The 19,138-nt window shown below is 43.4% G+C and overlaps 1 protein-coding gene across 2 annotated transcripts in view; it reads right to left on the bottom strand.

The window, feature by feature from the left end:
- The window catches only part of LOC138982834 (PDZ domain-containing protein 7-like), a 53,805-nt gene extending 37,555 nt beyond the window's left edge, over positions 1-16,250 (bottom strand). Inside the window, exons 1-3 of one of the 2 annotated variants that reach the window (XM_070356191.1) lie at positions 16,074-16,250; positions 11,109-11,471; positions 7,547-7,693 (exon numbers count right to left, since the gene is read on the bottom strand). In XM_070356191.1, coding sequence (XP_070212292.1) covers positions 7,547-7,693; positions 11,109-11,433 — 472 coding nt within the window. In that variant the 5' untranslated portion in view covers positions 11,434-11,471; positions 16,074-16,250. The remainder of the gene's footprint in view (positions 1-7,546; positions 7,694-11,108; positions 11,472-16,073) is intronic. The other variant, XM_070356190.1, reaches the window with a different exon arrangement.
- Positions 16,251-19,138: the final 2,888 nt, after the last annotated feature.

The following is a 19,138-nucleotide window of genomic DNA, read 5'->3' as shown; positions in this document are numbered from 1 at the left end:
AAATTACTACATTTAGTCAAGCTGTCGAACTCACAGAATCAAACTGAACGCACTGCATTTTTTCACCAAGACCGCATACTCGTAGTTTCGTCAGTCTACCGCTCGTGGCAAAGGAAGTGAAATCGACAAGCCAGAATAATGCAGTAAAAGTGACGAGCCTGTTTGGCGCGGTAGCGGTTGCGCTGTGCTTCATAGCACGCTTTTCTGTACCTCTCTTCGTTTTAACTTTCTGGGCGTGTTTTTCATCCAAACATATCGTATCTATATGTTTTTGGAATCAGGAACCGACAAGGAATAAGATGAAATTGTTTTTAAATCGATTTCGGACATTTTGTTTTAATCATAATTTTTATATTTTTAATTTTCAGAGCTTGTTTTTAATCCGAATATAACATATTTTTATGTTTTTGGAATCAAAAAATGATGAAGAATAGGATGAGCGTAATTTTGGATCGTTTTGTAAAATAATAATTTTGATTACAATTTTCAGATTTTTAATGACCAAAGTCATTAATTAATTTCTAAGCCTCCAAGCTGAAATGCAACACCAAAGTCCGGCCTTTGTCCAAGATTGCTTGGCAAAACTGAATTTAAATCAATTTGATTGAAAAATGAGGGTGTAACAGTGCCGCCTCAACTTTTACAAAAAGCCGGATATGACGTCATCAAAGACATTTATCCAAAAAACGAAAAAAAATCTGGGGATATCATACCCAGGAACTCTCATGTAAAATTTCATAAAGATCGGTCCAGTAGTTTACTCTGAATCGCTCTACACACACACACACACACACACACACACACACACACACACACACACACACACACACACACACACACACACACACACACACACACACATATATATATACACCACGACCCTCGTCTCGATTCCCCCTCTATGTTAAAACATTTAGTCAAAACTTGACTAAAAGTAACAAGTCGCGTAAGGCGAAAATACAATATTTAGTCAAGTAGCTGTCGAACTCACAGAATGAAACTGAACGCAATGCAACGCAGCAAGACCACCGCTCACGGCATAGGCAGTGAAATTGACAAGAAGAGCGGGGTAGTGGTTACGCTATGCTGCATAGCACGCTTTTCTGTACCTCTCTTCGTTTTAACTTTCTGAGCGTGTTTTTAATCCAAACATATCATATCTATATATTTTTGGAATCAGGAACCGACAAGGAATAAGATGAAAGTGTTTTTAAATTGATTTCGAAAAAAAAAATTGATAATAATTTTTATATATTTAATTTTCAGAGCTTGTTTTTAATCCGAATATAACATATTTATATGTTTTTGGAATCAGCAAATGATGGAGAATAAGATAAACGTAAATTTGGATCGTTTTATAATTTTTTATTTTTTTTTACAATTTTCAGATTTTTAATGACCAAAGTCATTAATTAATTTTTAAGCCACCAAGCTGAAATGCAATACCGAACCCCGGGCTTCGTCGAAGAGTACTTGACCAAAATTTCAACCAATTTGGTTGAAAAATGAGGGCGTGACAGTGCCGCCTCAACTTTCACGAAAAGCCGGATATGACGTCATCAAAGACATTTATCAAAAAAATGAAAAAAACGTTCCGAGATTTCATACCCAGGAACTCTCATGTCAAATTTCATAAAGATCGGTCCTGTAGTTTAGTCTGAATCGCTCTACACACACACACACACACACGCACGCACACACATACGCACATACACCACGACCCTCGTTTCGATTCCCCCTCGATGTTAAAATATTTAGTCAAAACTTGACTAAATATAAAAAGAGGCATTAGGTGAGAAAATTAGAAAAAAAGAAAAAGAAGAAAACAACAGAAGAAATATAATAAAAGGCGCTCTTATGTTACATGTATACATTATAAAAGAGCGCGTTGTTGCGAGTCACAAAGACAGACTGCACAAAGGAGACAGGCACCTGTGATAACAAACACTGCGCAGTACCGATTCAATATTGCCGACAGTGTATTGCATTGTGCGTACATAGCAAGCAGTGCACAACACACTGTTCTCAGTGCATACACAGCATTGCTTTTGTGGATGACTGATTTCTGTACAATGTTTCAGAAGGGTTGGGTGGGGTGGGGGACCCTGGGTGGGGTCATGCCAATACGTCCCAGTACCATTGTGTCCCAGTACCATTGCGTCCCAAAAAAATGCCGTCTCATTGCGTCCCATTAACCAATCCCATTGGGTCCCAATACCATTGGGTCCCAGTGCCATTGCGTCCCTTACCATTGCGTCCCAACAAAATTGCGTGTCGATAGGTCTCAAGAAAATTGCATCTCGATACGTCCCATAAAGGAATCCCATTACGTCCCCGTACCATTACGTCCCAACACAATTGGGCAGTGTGTGTGTGTGTGTGTGTATGTGTGTGTGTGTGTGTGTGTGTGTGTGTGTGTGTGTGTGTGTGTGTGTGTGTGTGTGTGTGTGTGCGTGTGTGTGTGTGTGTGTGTGTGTGTGTGGATATTGTACGACAGAGTAGGTCAGCGAAAGGATGAAAATGAACAGTGGATTTTATAAGTACGGAGTATCTTACCTTATATTATCCGAGTCATTTCAAGCTTCAAGATTGCATACATTTACGTAGCAATAATGTTGAAGCCTGTATATGCACTTACTTGACACATTTATTTTTTTCTCTTTTCTATTGTGTTTTGTAAAAAAAAAAATGTTGTTGTTGTTGTTGTTGTTGGTTGTTGTTGTTGATGATGATGATGATGATGATGACGACGACGAGATGATGATAATGATGATGATTGTGGAGATGATGATAATGATGATGATCGTGGAGAAGAAAAGAAGAACAGCAAGTTGAAGGCCTTCATAATGTTCCTTTTTGTTTTTAGGCGTGTGTTACTTACAGTACCTGTTTATGTAATGTAACATAACAGTTTCTCGCCCAATAATATTTAATTCAAGTGTCTTCGATTTATGAATCCAAAAGAAATTTTGATCGCAGGAGGGTTGCAGAGTAATATGTTAAATGTTAAACATGTACATACGAACCAGGATTTTACCAGAATATGCAGTTGTTGATTTTTAAAGATACGGTTGTGTTTGTACAGTCATTAAACAGGAAGAAAAATGAAATGATTTGTTATTGAAACATCGTCCCATGTAGAACTAGTCTATGTCACTGATTGTGCATGTATGTATATTCTTCCGCGCGCGCGCGCGTGTGTGTGTGTTTGTGTGTGTGTGTGTGTGTGTGTGTGTGTGTGTTATGTACGTATGTATGTAGGTGTCTGTGTCTACATTTGTGCGTGTATGGGTTTCGCTATCTGTGTGTCTCGGTGTCTATGTGCTGAAGGTTCGATGACTGGACAGTCAGTCTCGCTTTTCTCAGAAACGGGTTTAAACATCGTCTACTCAGTAAATAAGCTTACAGTCATGTCATGCTCGGTTACATACAGTGGAATACAAAGCGATGTACTGTACTGTTTCGGTATTTTTCTTTGTGTCGAGCACCGCTAAAGCATATATTAATTTTACACTTCGGTTTAGGTTAGCGTGCTTCAGTTCATTTTAAAAGAAAGAACATGGTTACCTCAGAAAACCTGTAAGGAAAGCAAGGAGCGCCTCAAAACAAACAAACTGACATGCAATATCCTTTACAGTTTCTGATTATATCGTGAAGGTTTTTTTTCTCCCATGAACAAACATTTATTTATTTATTTATTTATTTTTATTTTTTTCCACTTCACCTCATCTCGACTAACCGGTACACATCTTTTTATTTTATTTTTATTTGTGAAATACTGCTATGTACCGACACAATTTTTATTACAAATCGTGTTGAACGCGTTTTGTGATAAAAATTGTGTAATCCGAACACAATTTGTAATACATTTATTACAAAACGCACTTTTATTACAAAACGTGTCGCTACACTGTTACAGTAACATCTCAGAAATTAAATTCACTAGTATTGGGACCTAATGGTTCGGGGACGCAATGGCACGTAATTGTATTGGGACGTAATGGTACTGGGACGCAATGGTACTGAGACCCAATGGTATTGGGACGCAATGGTACTGGGACGCAATGGTACTGGGACGTAATGGTACTGGGACGTAATGGTACTGGGACGTAATGGTATGTTCCCTGGTGGGTGGAGGTGCATCGAGAGTGGTTGGGAGAGGTGGGGGGGGGGGGGGGAGGGAAAGAAGAAAGAAAAAAAAGGGGGGGGGGAAGGAGGATTGCTCTTCAAATTGCAGATAGCGGTTACATTTATACACAGATTTGACTGCATTACTCTTATCGGCAATCTTTCATGTGTGCATCGTTGCATTTACAGCTAATTCAATCATTGGCATTGCCACATTTGTACCAATTGACGATTTGACAATTGTGCCTTTATATGCCGTAAAAAGAAAAAGAAACTCAACTTGTGAAGAAAACGCACAGCGTTCATTCTACATGTACGGGTGCAAAATTAAAGGTCGTATCTATATACATGTAATACACTTTCAACAATGTTCGCCTCGTTTTTGAAAATCTCTCTCAGAATGGGATATTGTCATTACCTGCTCTTCACTTTGTTCCTTCCAATATACACCACCGTGTAACTAGGCCTATATAGTCGTCGATTCACACATATTTTTTACACTTTTAGAGCACTCGGGATGAATCAACAGCTTGGCTGCTTCGTGAATGCTGAGAAGAGTTAGATAGCTTTTTTTGAAAACATGTTGAATATTTCCACAGCTGGAAGCGGTGGCATATTTCATACTACCCATATACCGTTCACGGACTCTTCTAGTCCGGTATACACAATGTCATATAAAATGGCTCGCCCCTTCCAGCGTCATTCGCCTGAAAGTTCCTACAAAACAGGGCATCTCCCGATTGAGCCGCGTGTGAGGTTCTTCGTTCAATATGTGACGTCACCGTCACTTCCACGGCCGGGGCTATTTCGGGAGATATCTTAACAGATCTTCAAATTTTACGATCGAAAGGTTCAATTATCCCGTAAAATATTCTCAGAAGGAAAGAATCTCTCACCTGTACAGACGACACAGCTTGCACCATCCTATGCAGTATTCTCAGAAGGAAAAAAAACCATATCTTACATGTGGAGGCGACAAAGCTAGCAAGCAAGGTTCACTCTCAAGTGAGGACACTTCCTGATCGTCACGTCAAAGTTGACAAAAGGATAGCAGGTACAATGTACGAGCAAACTGAAAGTGCAGCATGTCACTCATTCTCGAGGAAACCAGGCCTTGTACTGTACATAACCATTGAAGGGGCACACCATTTATGTCACGGTGTACAATTCTACATGTCGTTCAGATGTCACTAGTCATTTTCGAAGAAACTAGGCCCTATCTAAGCCGTGTACATGATGATGATGATGATGATGATGATGATGAAGATGATGACTGCTTGGGCACACCATTTCTGTAGTGTATATAGGATTGGTAAATTCTACCACAACGGATATTGAACTTGTCGTTCAGATATCACTACTGTGCAAGGGTGAATAAACGTACTCACAGTCGTCAACTTTAATGTTCTACTCACAGTGCAGACTATATAGCACGGGAGATCAAAGCAGCAAAGTGTTTTAAGCAGGACACCCCCTCTCTATAACGTAGTAATATCATATAGTATCGATGTCTTGAATGAATGAATCATGTCTTGAATGAATGAATCGACCAAAACTCTGCCCATACCTTTTCTGTTGTACCCTTATTCCATACATCTGCGTGCAGACAGAAGCTGAAGAGGTCACTGACACTACACCGATTAAGTCTGTGACACACACACACACACACACACACGTGACACACAGCAGCACATTTACCATCGCAACGGGAAACAGCACCAACATCACCACAACACTACTGCGACAACATTATTCTCATTTCATCCCCATACCCAAGTCCGTCACCGCATGTCGCACAGCCACACGAAAGAAGAATGCACCCCAAAGCGAATACGGATGTGAAAGCATGCGGTACAACCCGTTTGAATAATAAAACTAACAACAAACAAGTCCTCTCTCTCTACCTTGCTCAGACGTTTTATCGTTTAAACCCTTTACTAACAGTTTCTCAGCGTGAACATGGTAGGATGATTTTTACGATGTGCTTACCTTAAAAAGCGCAGGCACAGGTAAAAAGTCGCCCTTGTTTTTGGAACGAACACTTTTTCATAATGACCGAGTTTGGGGCCTTGTAAGTCAATCTTGATTTGGTGCGAGCACCTTTCGACTTATGCCCGAGTTTTTGTGTTGTAGGAGAAGGTGACGATTCGGGGTTTTCACTTCACTGTTGAATTGAACTCGCCTTTAACTACTTTCCTCTCTCTTTTTTCAGTGTGCCCAGTGAAAGCGTTACGCGCGGTCGCTCGCAGCGCCTTCATTGAAATTAGAGCGATTACACAAACACATCTTTGTGGAGGCTTTATGGCTGTGAGACCAAACACACATTTGATCGATTTGCCCACCCTTACACAAAATGCAACGTCAGGATCGGACCAGAACAGGGTAAGGGTATTGCTCTGTAGCTGCGATGCTAATAATGTCACCGAAGAAAAGCTGTCAGTTTTCGATTGTGTGGATATCACCTGTCCCTTTCTTTTGCTCTGTATGTTTATGGGGGTAGGTTGGGGGGGGGGGGGGGGAGGACGTGGGGCGTGTGTATGTGTGATTGTGTGTGTGTGTGTGTATGTGTGCGTGCAGTGTGTGTGTGTGTGTGCGCGTGTGCGTGTGTGCGTGCGTGCGTGTGTACGTGCGTGCGTGCGTGTGCGTGTGTGATTGTGTGTGTGTGCATGTATGTGTGCATGTGTGTGTGTGTGGTATCACAGTCGAACACCGGGTCCGTTCTTTTCATTATTCGTCCAATCTTCGGGCACAGCGGACCCCTCATCCACCCCAACCCTACCCCAAGACCACCTCGTCTACCCCCTCACCTGACTGGAGTCATGCATTTCTTCATTCAGTTACAGAGATCTCGTCAGCTAGGCAGTAGGTTCTGATGTTGGCTTTTCAGGGACAATCGTGGGATTTGCTGCTGGCTTGCATATCAGTGATGTGATCGATTAACACGTCAATCGGTTGTGGTAGAGAGGAAATATGGTGCGTTGGATTGGGGCAGGAATTGGCGGGGGAAGGGGCAGGGGTTGTTGGTTTAAACGCAGGGTAGAGTACAAGGTGTACAATCATTACACTGATATATTAGGACAGAATACAGACGTGGACACAAGGACACTATGCAGAAGCAGACAGGTGCTATAGACAGCCGGAATACAAGTATCTAGCACACGATGAGTAACACAGATGTCAAATGTGATGTCAAAAAATCAATTTAAACTCCATAGCGGGAGACATGTGAAAAAAAGTACACAGCCCTGTGAAACACAAACTGACAGCACATGAAAAATTGTCCCTATTTAGATGTAAATATGTAGCGACGCTTGGTAACAGCTAAGCTTGTTGTGTGGTCCCAATTGGCCCTGACGTACAGTATATGCAACCCCATGTTCTTGGAATAAAATCTTGTTTAAACCAAACACAAACTGACCAGCAGAGGATCCAGGCTCCACAACGCTGACGAAGACGCCCAGACCATACTCGCTGCCCCCTCTGATGCTGAAGCCCATGCGTGGACTGGCGCTGGGCCGGATCTTGACCACATGGGTGTCCGCCCTGCGTCCTGCAGGGTGATTTCCTGCACAATCATATTGTCCGAGATCTATGTAACAAAGCACAGTGCAATGCTCAGGACAAACCGTCATCTAAGCGTGAGCCTATCGATAGAGTAACTAGGTAAGAGGATTTGAACGTAACATTGCTACAAAATAATGCTACATTACAATTCAAAAAAAGAATGAAAAAAGTATACACAATGGGGAAGTATGTTTGTGTCACTGTCTTCTGCCCAGTAAGATGCCCTATACATAGCTACGAGTATGTATAATTTAGAACTTCCCCTCACGAATGATCATAATTATGTTACTGGATTTTGTTCTGTGTGTATCTTTGTGTGTATGCATGTATGCGTGCATGAATGCGTGTATGAGTACGTGTGTGTTGCTCAGCAGAAGACAGTGACACAAACAATTATAGGCTAAAGAGACATACTTCTCCCCTTGATGTATACTTTGTTTTTAATTGTAGTGTAACAGTATCCCTTTCTCGCTTGCTATTTATGCTGGTATGTGAGAAGCTTTCTTCTTTCTATCTTTGGTATGCCTTCATCTCCCCCATCCCCGCCCCAAACAATTCTCAACGATCAAAAGAAATGCCGTGGCACGACCAAGCTGCTTTTTTCTTTGCACACAAAATAACGGACAATTTTAACAGCAAACCCATCCGTGACAGACGATTATAGAATGGCAGATCTGAACGGAATGCAAATATTTGTAAATGGGCGGCTTGCATTTATCATCAAATAATGATTCAGGGAGTCAGGTGGGTGACGTTTCTCTTTCCCTGGTTTCGTTTTAATCTGCAGTATTGGGGTAAAGGTATGTGTACTGATACATGCCAAATTGAAATATTTTGCTCCTTTGTAGCGTATTTCTTCTTCTGAAACCCTTTAAAATGATTATTTCCTCCTTTCTTTTCTTCTTCTGCGTTCGTGGACTGAAACTCCCACGTACACTCGTGTTTTTGCACGAGTGGAATTTTACGTGTATGACAGTTTTTACCCCGCCATTTAGGCAGCCATACTCCGCTTTCGGAGGAATTTTTTATTATTTCCTCCAAAACTGCAGACAAAGTTAGAATATGCATAGACCTCACCCCCACCCCCCACCCCCACCCTATTCTGCTATTTTGGAACACCACCACAACCGCTCATGAAAAAAAAAGCAAAAAAAAGCAGTGAACAGTTCCATGACAACTCCCCCCCAAAAAGAGACCATAGTACACACATAAACTATCATGGGAAAGAAGACGTGCTTAAGAATATTCCCACGGGTTTCGTACAAATACATTGTCACTACGCAAGAAGAGCTGAATCAGCGAGTGACTTTGGTGGAATGGCGTGTGTACACAGGGTAACATTACAACACAAGCTAACGCTGGAAAGTGTGTTTTAGTGCCAAGAATAATTATTGCATTGGTGGATAAGTTGAGTGTAAATGCCCCCCCCCTCTCTCTCTCTCTCTCTTATTTGCATTATTATCTATATAGTCGGAATCTCTCTCTCTCTCTCTCTCTCTCTCTCTCTCTCTCTCTCTCTCTCTCTATATATATATATATATAAAACATCAGAAATTGTGAAAGAAACAATTGAAAGTCAGCAGAGACTGTCTTCCGAGATTTGTTAAAATCTCTTAGCAGAGAAAGAGAGAGAAGTATATATATATATGTGTGTGTGTGTGTGTGTATGTGTGTGTGTGTGTGTGTGTATGTATGTGTGTGTGTGTGTGTATGTGTATGTGTGTTTGTGTGTGTGTGTATGTGTTTGTTTGTGTGTGTGTGTGTGTGTGTGTGTATGTGTGTTTGTGTGTGTGTGTGTTTGTGTGTGTGTGTATGTGTGTGTGTGTGTGTATGTGTGTGTGTATGTGTGTGTGTATGTGTGTGTGTGTATTTGTGTGTGTGTGTATGTGTATGTGTGTGTGTGTATGTGTGTGTGTGTGTGTGTGTGTGTGTGTGTGTATGTGTGTGTGTATGTGTGTGTATGGGGGGGGGAGGGACGTAAGAGAGCCAAGTATAACAACATGCGGTACGGAGTGGATATGTGTGTTAGGTCGGGGGGGTAAGAGAAGCAGGTAAAAAGAACTGCTGCACACTGTTGACGCACCTTGTTCACCACCAACAGCGGGGTGATCAATAGATCGATGCTCAGGCCGGGATTAGGGGCCTGAATGACTGTGATTGGCAGGGCGTGCGTTCACATCTGTTGTCACCTCAAGTCTGACTCACTAAACAATGTTTGTTTTTGACATACACGGAGCCTTATCACATCTCGGTCCGTTACCTCGCCCCTGTCAGAGTCTATGTCATCTTTATTCTGCGTTTAACACTCCTACACACTCTGCCGGATGATCACATCTAGCTTAGTCAACAATTACCTGTGTCAGAGTCTATCCTATCTTTATTCTGCGTTACACCCACTTATATATATATAGCGGATTTGTAGGCAAGCTTATGCAGATGAGTGAAGAGCAAAAACTGACGCTAATAACATCAGGTCATCAGGTGGTGATGTTTGTGGTGGTAGTGATGGTGGGCTTATACAGGGTGGTCCCAAAAAAGCGCCCTATTTTGTTTTTGATCTCATTTTTGACTGCGAAGAGAGATTTAGAACATGTGTTCACCAAACAATAGCAGAATGATGGGAGATTGTCTTGCAAATTTGGTAGAAACTTGTAGTTGATGATATGCTCTATCCAGGGTCCTCTTCGTTAATTAACTGCTGTAACACGAACGTTGAGCGTGTCCATGACTCGTCCAATCATGTCAGCTGGTATGTGCTGTAACACGAACGTTGAACGTGTCCATGACTCGTCCAATCATGTCAGCTGGTATGCGCCTGATTTCCCTTCTGATGTTGTCCTTCAGAGCTGCCAGTCTCTGGGGATTGTTGCCGTATATCCTGTCCTTGAGGTACCCCCACAGAAAGAAGTCGGGTGGGTTGAGTGAGATCAAGGGAGTGGGGTGGCCAAGGGAAGTCAGTGCGTCGTGAAATGAGTCTATCACCAGGGAAATATCAACGATTGGACGAGTCATGGACATATTATCAACTACTTAGGACAGACCAGTTTCCACCAGATGTGCAAGACATAATCTCTTATCATTCTGCAATTGTTTGGTTATTTTTGTTTCTAAATCTTTCTTCGCAGTCAAAAATGAGATCATAAAGAATATAGGGCGGTTTTTTTGGGACCACCGTGTAGATAACTTCCTCCCCATGTAAGCGATTATGTAAACCACCAAACCAGTGTTGAAGCTTTTACGTGCGCTAATATATAATATTATTTTCCCCACTGTGTCACTTGCCATACATTTGTGGCTGGCCGCTTTTTAAGCATAGGGAGATTTTTTAGGGCTTAATTAAAGTAACAACGGGCACCTACAGTTACATTTTGTCGTAATGTAAAACCGCGCTAAAATGCAATATCTACACAAATCACCTGATCTGGTGGAAGACATGGACGAAGCCTTGCTGGAGCGCGGGCCGCGTACCACTAAGCCCTCGTGGACCCCCAGCAAGGCGTCGAACTGCTGCCGGTCGGTCACAGCGATGACAGAGCGCACGAAGGGAAGTAACTGCAGCTTGCGCTGCGAAGTCCACAGTCCTCGCGTCCGCGAGACGAGAGACGTGACGTTGCGAGACGTCTGGTAGGTCTGCAGACTGTTGTGGAGGGCGCTGCGTTCCTGGGCGGTGAGCAGCTTGACGCACAGCTGGTGAAAGGTGGTGAAAAAATCCGCTTTTCCGCCTCCTCCCCTCGAATCCATGGTGATCGTGGTGTGTCTTGCAACCGCTCCCTGAAACACTGTCAGCGCACACTCAGAATAGAAGATGTTCGGAAATTACTCTGTCTGTTTCCTGAGCGTATTAACACCCCAAATAGTCATTAGAACTGGGACAAAAATACTTAATTAGCAGGGTTGGTATGGGTTACGAAAGAGTGAATGCTCGTGCTTTTATTGAGGCAAACATTCCCACGTGACATCATACAGGCCAGTCACTAGCGAGGGGTGTGTCTGAAACACGTAGACAAGGGGCACGTGTGGACAGTTTGCCACGGCAGAGTTATTTCCGAAGTTCATCTATTACTCATCTGCGCTGTATGGATAGTCACTGGTCGTGTTTACTATTATGTCCTCAAACTCAAAAACAAAGATTGTTGCAAGTTAACAGTGGGTCAGTTGAGTCTACCTGAAGCATTGATACTAGGCCAGGCACCAACAAAGGTTCCACTCGCTTCAAGGTTTTAGCCGAAATTGAGCTAGCATCGTGGGGTTCCATTCTACCGTCGAAAGCAAAGGACGGTTACTCTCTATTGCATGGAAAGTGGCCTGATGTGACTGTCTGGAATCCGCAAGCTATATCTGTTGAAAAATGCCGAATCCACCGCTGGTCAGTGTTAGGACGAAGTATATATTTTGTCTACCGGTCATTTAGTTAAGGCTGTCATTAACCGTGCCCGAACTTGACTTCGCAACGTCTATCACAAAACAGTCAGTTCCAAAGCTTTGTGAAGTCGGCTTCGCCCAATCAATAACAAGGTTTAGGCACACCCAGACTTTAACAAGAGGCGAAGCCTTCAAGGCTCACGTAAGAAATCGACAAACAGTAACACAAACTCAATCACTCCGTCACACATACACACACACGGTACACACACACAGTACACACACACACACACACACACACACACACAGAAAGAGCATAGGTGAAACTGTGCAAGAAAGCGAGACACTAGATCTAGATCTGTCTGTCTGCATGTAGCCTACTTACATGGACACGACTGCCAAATAGTCTCGGCCCGCTCAAAATAACAATCACCGAGACTTTCAGTAATTCCATCGCGTGACGTCTAACCCTCGTACGTCATAATGTGACGTCAATGTAATATGACGTCTTCAAATGTTAAAGTTTCTACCACAGACATACACACATACATACGCACGCACGCACGCACGCACAGACAGACAAAAGTTAGCATCGCATAGGCTACACTTACGTGAGCCAAAAACGATTTTGAAACAAAAGGCAACGCGAATCCACATTGCTTACGTAGCAAGGCATCCGCTCACCTCGCGTTTTCCGATCTGACCCGTAACATTCGACATTGCATAATTATGAAGCATCCCCACTTTGTGTCATCACCTTGGATGTTCACGTTCTAAGCGCGGCGAAAACCAGCCTCGTAAGTGGGTTGAATCGAGCGGATTGACTCTACTCTCGCAGGAAATAAATTGTTCTTACAGTATACTAAACTGTGTGTGGAACTAACCCGATGAATCCATGCAGCGCAATCAGCAATAGAAATCACAATGCTGAAATTTCAGCATACTTCTCCAGAACAGTCCTGATTATACAGATTTTAATGCTGAGGAAATATCAAAATTACATTCACTACAATTGTTGCCTTGTAAACGACCACTTGACAAAAAAATAAAAATAAAAATAGAAATAACGATTAATCGAAAAATAAACTGCGAAGATTTCGTTACTTTGGTTGGTGTGACACTGCATCTCGACCCATTTTGAGAGCCCCGATATGCCTCGAGAAGTCCAACTGAGAGTAGGAAAAAACGAGACTGATAAAATTGTATTATTTGATTGTGCAAATAGTTTTCTTACAAACTAAAACATCTCTTTGGAGTGGATGTTCCTCTTACCAGGAGCGAAAAAGCAATTCTCAATAGTTTTGGACACACTGTTGAGCGAGCGAAAGACAAAAAATCACGTAAAAAAGAGTGTTTGTAAAATAAATAAACAATATTTCAGAGACGCGCATAGTGTAAGATCTGTATATATCTTCTTCTTCTTCTTCTGCGTTCGTGGGCTGAAACTCCCACGTACACTCGTGGATTTTTACGTGTATGACCGTTTTTACCCCGCCATTTAGGCAACCATACGCTGCTTTCGGAGGAAACATGCTGGGTATTTTCGTGTTTCTATAACCCACCGAACTCTGACATGGATTACAGGATCTTTTCCGTGCGCACTTGGTCTTGTGCTTGCGTGTACGCACGAAGGGGGATAAGCCACAAGCAGGTCTGCACATAAGTTGACCTGGGAGATCGGAAAAATCTCCACACTTAACACCAGGCGGCCGCGGCCGGGATTCGAACCCTCGACCTTCCGATTAAGAGGCCGACGTCTTACCACCCGTCGATCTGTATATTGAGAACACAAACATAAATACGATATAAGTGAATTCTTTTCTGAGTTCTACCGACAGATGGCATATAATGTCATGTTTGTTTGGGGTGGTTTCAGATTTAACTGTACATTATATGCTAGGGAAATGCAAGATTGGTTTGACACACTCAGTCTATGGTGAGGAGAAACCGGAAACTTTTCACAGTTCTGTTGAAGAAAAGGTTGATAAAATGTGAAACCACTAATAAAGGGATTACTGTCCTCAGGCAGACTTAGACCTATCAATGACATGATTTGTTTGATACGATACATTGTATCAATGCTTACCCACGGTAGACTTCATTGCTTATGTAACTGTGACAGGGGAGGCTACCGCTCCTTTCACAGCAGACTCTGCACCCGAGTTGTTGGCCTTTAAAAGTCAACACCAGTGGATTGTAGAGTTCTGTTTGTGATGGGGTCTGGTGGTTTCCGATTGTCTGTATGTTCATGGAAACCTTCGGGTTTGCATAACAGTTTTTATAGGGCTAAGAAATTAGCCCTAACATTTTCAATCCTGTTTGATTGCACTTCGCTTCCCGAGGTGATCGTAGTGTTTCGGCACTCGGTTACATAACAATGGAGGACTCGGTTCGATCCCCCAAACGGGGTGTATTCAAGGACCCAATTTTTACAAGAGCTCTCCAGGCCACCCGGCTGGAAGTGGGTACCTCGGCGGAGGTGCACAAAAAAAGCTACCACCCAAACGGGAGGCAGCCGCGCTGTTGGATTGGTTGAAATCGAGATTTGTTGTGATTTCAACGAATCAGACCCCGCGGTTTGTTCTCTCTCGTTTGGGTGGCACTCACTCTCGGTGCGTTTACCTCAGCCCTGGGTCGCAACACGGTGGGCCTAGTGGTAAGGCGTCCGCCCAGTGAGCGGGAGGTCGTGGGTTCGAACCCCGGCCGGGTCATACCTAAGACTTTAAAATTGGCAATCTAGTGGCTGCTCCGCCTGGCGTCTGGCATTATGGGGTTAGTGCTAGGACTGGTTGGTCCGGTGTCAGAATAATGTGACTGGGTGAGACACTGGTGAAGCCTGTGCTGCGACTTCTGTCTTGTGTGTGGCGCACGTTAAATGTCAAAAGCAGCACCGCCCTGATACGGCCCTTCGTGGTCGGCTGGGCGTTAAGCAAACAAACAAACAAACAAACGTTAAATGTCAAAAGCAGCACCGCCCTGATATCACCCTTCGTGGTGGACTGGGCGTTAAGCAAACAAACAAACAAACAAACAAACAAACAAACAAACAAAGCTCAGCCCTGGGCTGACGTGCAAGAATGGAATATGTGTCTCAAGCAGGCGTGATATCTGATTGGTGGAAATCACAACAACTATCAATTTCAAGCAATCTTCGTTGGGTGGTACCCAGTTTTGCTTCATGCATCTTAGCCCTGGTCTTATTCAGGGTCGGGGGAGGTCAGGGCAGCGAGGGAGAGGAGATTGGCTCTGCCCTCAAAAAGCCTGCTGGCCCTAGAGAGGTTAAGGTCTCTAGCATCTTTCTCCCCTACAACCCGAAATGGTTATGGGACTGTCTAACTTATTTTTAACAATAGCACACAGAATTAGAACAATACAGGAATATTTGCTCTTCAAACCTTCGAAGCAAGAGTATAAGTTGACCTAAGCTAACCGCTCGACAGCGGGGAGCACTGGACTTCTGCATGTAATGAGCACTGTAAATGTATCGGTCCAGACATATAAGTATGATCGATTCACAATTCATATTACAGAAAAAGTGGATATGGTAAAACCATTCGGAAAGGACTGGAGTCTGCGTATGTTTTTTTGTTTTCTGTTTTAGCTAGAAGATTCTCTGCGTCATTCTGTAAAAATAACACAGGGAATATTGTTACATCAGCTTTTTTCAGCGAGAGAGAGAGAGAGAGAGAGAGAGAGAGAGAGAGAGAGAGAGAGAGAGAGAGAGAGAGAGAGAGAGAGAGAGAGAGAGAGAGAGAGAGAGAGAGAGGCAGAGAGAGAGAGCGAGAGAGAGAGAGAGTGAGAGAAAGAGAGAGCGAGAAAGATAGAGAGGCAGAGAGAGAGAGAGAGAGAGAGAGAGAGAGAGAGAGAGAGAGAGAGAGAGAGAGAGAGAGAGAGAGAGAGAGAGAGAGAGCAGAGAGAGAGCATAATCCCATGTAGTACATCGCTGGCGAAACCATCTGATTTTCACACATTGCCGTGCTAATTGCAGTAAGATTTATGGCGACTCATTAGGAACTCACCTTAAGTCGACCCTGTCAGGACCATCCAGAAACACAATCCGCACATAGATTGTCAAACTTCACACTAATTTAAGTCCGCATGAGAAATGCTTCGGCGACTCGCTAGTGTCAGGTTACTCAAGCTGCTCGTATCGATAGGCACACATACGCACGCAGTAGGCAAAATCTTTGGGACCTAGTCTAGAGAGGCGATTTGCAAGCTGCCATGGTGGGGAACCAGCTGTTGCCTCTTGTATCGATATTTTTGTGGCCATCGGCCGATACTGGTCTGTCGATCAGAGCTTTATTTTTCTGTATTGCGCCCCCCCTCTCCCTCGTCCGCCTCCTTTCGTTCTCAATCCCCCCCCGCACCCCCCCCATCCCGGCTTCGTTAACGACCCATTTATTGAGTCGGCCCTGTCACAACCGTTGTTGTGCACAGGCCCATGTTGTGCATTTTGGTGTGAACTGAAGTGTGTGTTTTTGTGTGTGTTTATTCTGCATTACAAAATTCGGTCATTGACGTTTACTAATGTTTTTTTGATCTGACGCATTCTTCTGTACCCTGTCCGGTAAACTGTCATGTTGACATGCAGGAAGTCTTCTGACTGAACACTTTTTTTTCGTAGTTAGGACATTCGGATCTATACATCGACTACTGTATTTTCAGTGCGCGTCCAACTGACCTGTTGTCCTCTTAAACTGAGAACAACACTGCTGAAATTCGCATTTAAAAATATATGCATACAATATATTCTTATACAATGCACGGGCATGTTTTGTGCATTTGGTGTTGATCGAAGTCCGTGCACATTGTTTACTCTGAAGTATGTGTATACTGTTGATTCTACAGTGATTTACACAGGCACTTGGCCTGGAATTATTCACAATTAAGAACATCCTAGTGTGTATTGAGTTATGAATTCATTTTTCATTCTGCTGTGATGCATGTAGGCCCCCGCTGTGCACATATCTACAAGGAACTTTTGGTGTAGACTACATTATTCATTCTAACTTGACGTACTCAAGCAGAGGGTGTGATCATGTACGTCTACTGTACTTTTGTATATATGTAGTCTACCTGGGTGAACAGAAGACATCTGGTGTGCAGTGACTTTCATTATATGACTTCACTGCACAATAATCTCCTGTTTACTGATGAATACACACATTGATATTTACCTTGTTGTACACAAGCACTTAGTGTTCATGAGCGTGTTCGTACAGAGATGATTAAAGAAACAATCCTTCTGGAAAAAAACAAACCCAGTTCGACCCTTCATCTCTAATGGCTATGCTTTTTAGGGACAAGACCGTCCCCCTACTTGAACACATACCAAAACGCAATACCTTGACAGCTTGATGTGGTGAGTTTGAATTGTTTGATAATTTCATTTCTAAAAAATAAAACTATGAAACAAATTCATCAGGACATTTTCACTGTGCGCAGAGAGCACTCAGGCTGTTAATTTTGGTATGTGACCAAGTGGAGGGATGGTCTTATCCCATGTCAAAGCCTGGTCAGATCTGAGACGATGGGCCCAACTGATTACACGGGAAGAAGTCTGCACTTTGTTTATCTAACCGTGCTGTACTGTTCTCCGTGTCAAAGTGACATTCTTCTCGCACCAACCATCTTGTTGGCATCCATGACAGATCATTACAGGCTTTTGCTTGGGAGTAAAGCATCCTTCCACTCATTGGCAAAGAGTAGTCTCGCGAGCATCCTTCCATTCATTGGCAAAGAGTAGTCTCGCGAGCATCCTTCCACTTAGACACAAACCAACTATCTACGGCCTGGCTGCTGTCCTGGCAAAGTGTGACTTTTTGGGAGTTATTGTATTAATTTTTCCTTTGATTTCACTGATCGCATGTGAATAATCTCCTGTGGTGTACATGGGCACTTTATGTTGACTGATGGTCATCTCCTGTGGTGTACATGGGCACCTTATGTTGACTGATGGTCATCTCCTGTGGTGTACATGGACACCTTATGTTGACTGATGGTCACCTCCTGTGGTGTACATGGACACCTTATGTTGACTGATGGTCATCTCCTGTGATGTACATGGACACCTTATGTTGACTGATGGTCACCTCCTGTGGTGTACATGGGACCTTATGTTGACTGATGGTCATCTCCTGTGGTGTACATGGACACCTTATGTTGACTGATGGTCATCTCCTGTGATGTACATGGACACCTTATGTTGACTGATGGTCATCTCCTGTGGTGTACATGGGACCTTATGTTGACTGATGGTCATCTCCTGTGGTGTACATGGACACCTTATGTTGACTGATGGTCATCTCCTGTGATGTACATGGACACCTTATGTTGACTGATGGTCACATCCTGTGGTGTACATGGGCACCTTATGTTGACTGATGGTCATCTCCTGTGGTGTACATGGACACCTTATGTTGACTGATGGTCATCTCCTGTGGTGTACATGGGCACCTTATGTTGACTGATGGTCATCTCCTGTGGTGTACATGGGCACCTTATGTTGACTGATGGTCACCTCCTGTGGTGTACATGGACACCTTATGTTGACTGATGGTCATCTCCTGTGGTGTACATGGGCACCTTATGTTGACTGATGGTCACCTCCTGTGGTGTACATAGACACCTTATGTTGACTGATGGTCATCTCCTGTGGTGTACATGGACACCTTATGTTGACTGATGGTCACCTCCTGTGGTGTACATGGACACCTTATGTTGACTGATGGTCACCTCCTGTGGTGTACATGGACACCTTATGTTGACTGATGGTCATCTCCTGTGGTGTACATGGGCACCTTATGTTGACTGATGGTCACCTCCTGTGGTGTACATGGACACCTTATGTTGACTGATGGTCATCTCCTGTGGTGTACATGGGCACCTTATGTTGACTGATGGTCACCTCCTGTGGTGTACATGGGCACCTTATGTTGACTGATGGTCACCTCCTGTGATGTACATGGACACCTTATGTTGACTGATGGTCACCTCCTGTGGTGTACATGGGCACCTTATGTTGACTGATGGTCACCTCCTGTGGTGTACATGGGCACCTTATGTTGACTGATGGTCATCT

This window comes from Littorina saxatilis, linkage group LG12 (genome assembly GCF_037325665.1).
Source record: "Littorina saxatilis isolate snail1 linkage group LG12, US_GU_Lsax_2.0, whole genome shotgun sequence".
In the NCBI taxonomy this organism is placed as follows: Eukaryota; Metazoa; Mollusca; class Gastropoda; order Littorinimorpha; family Littorinidae; genus Littorina; species Littorina saxatilis.
This window is presented reverse-complemented; position numbering and strand designations above follow the sequence as displayed.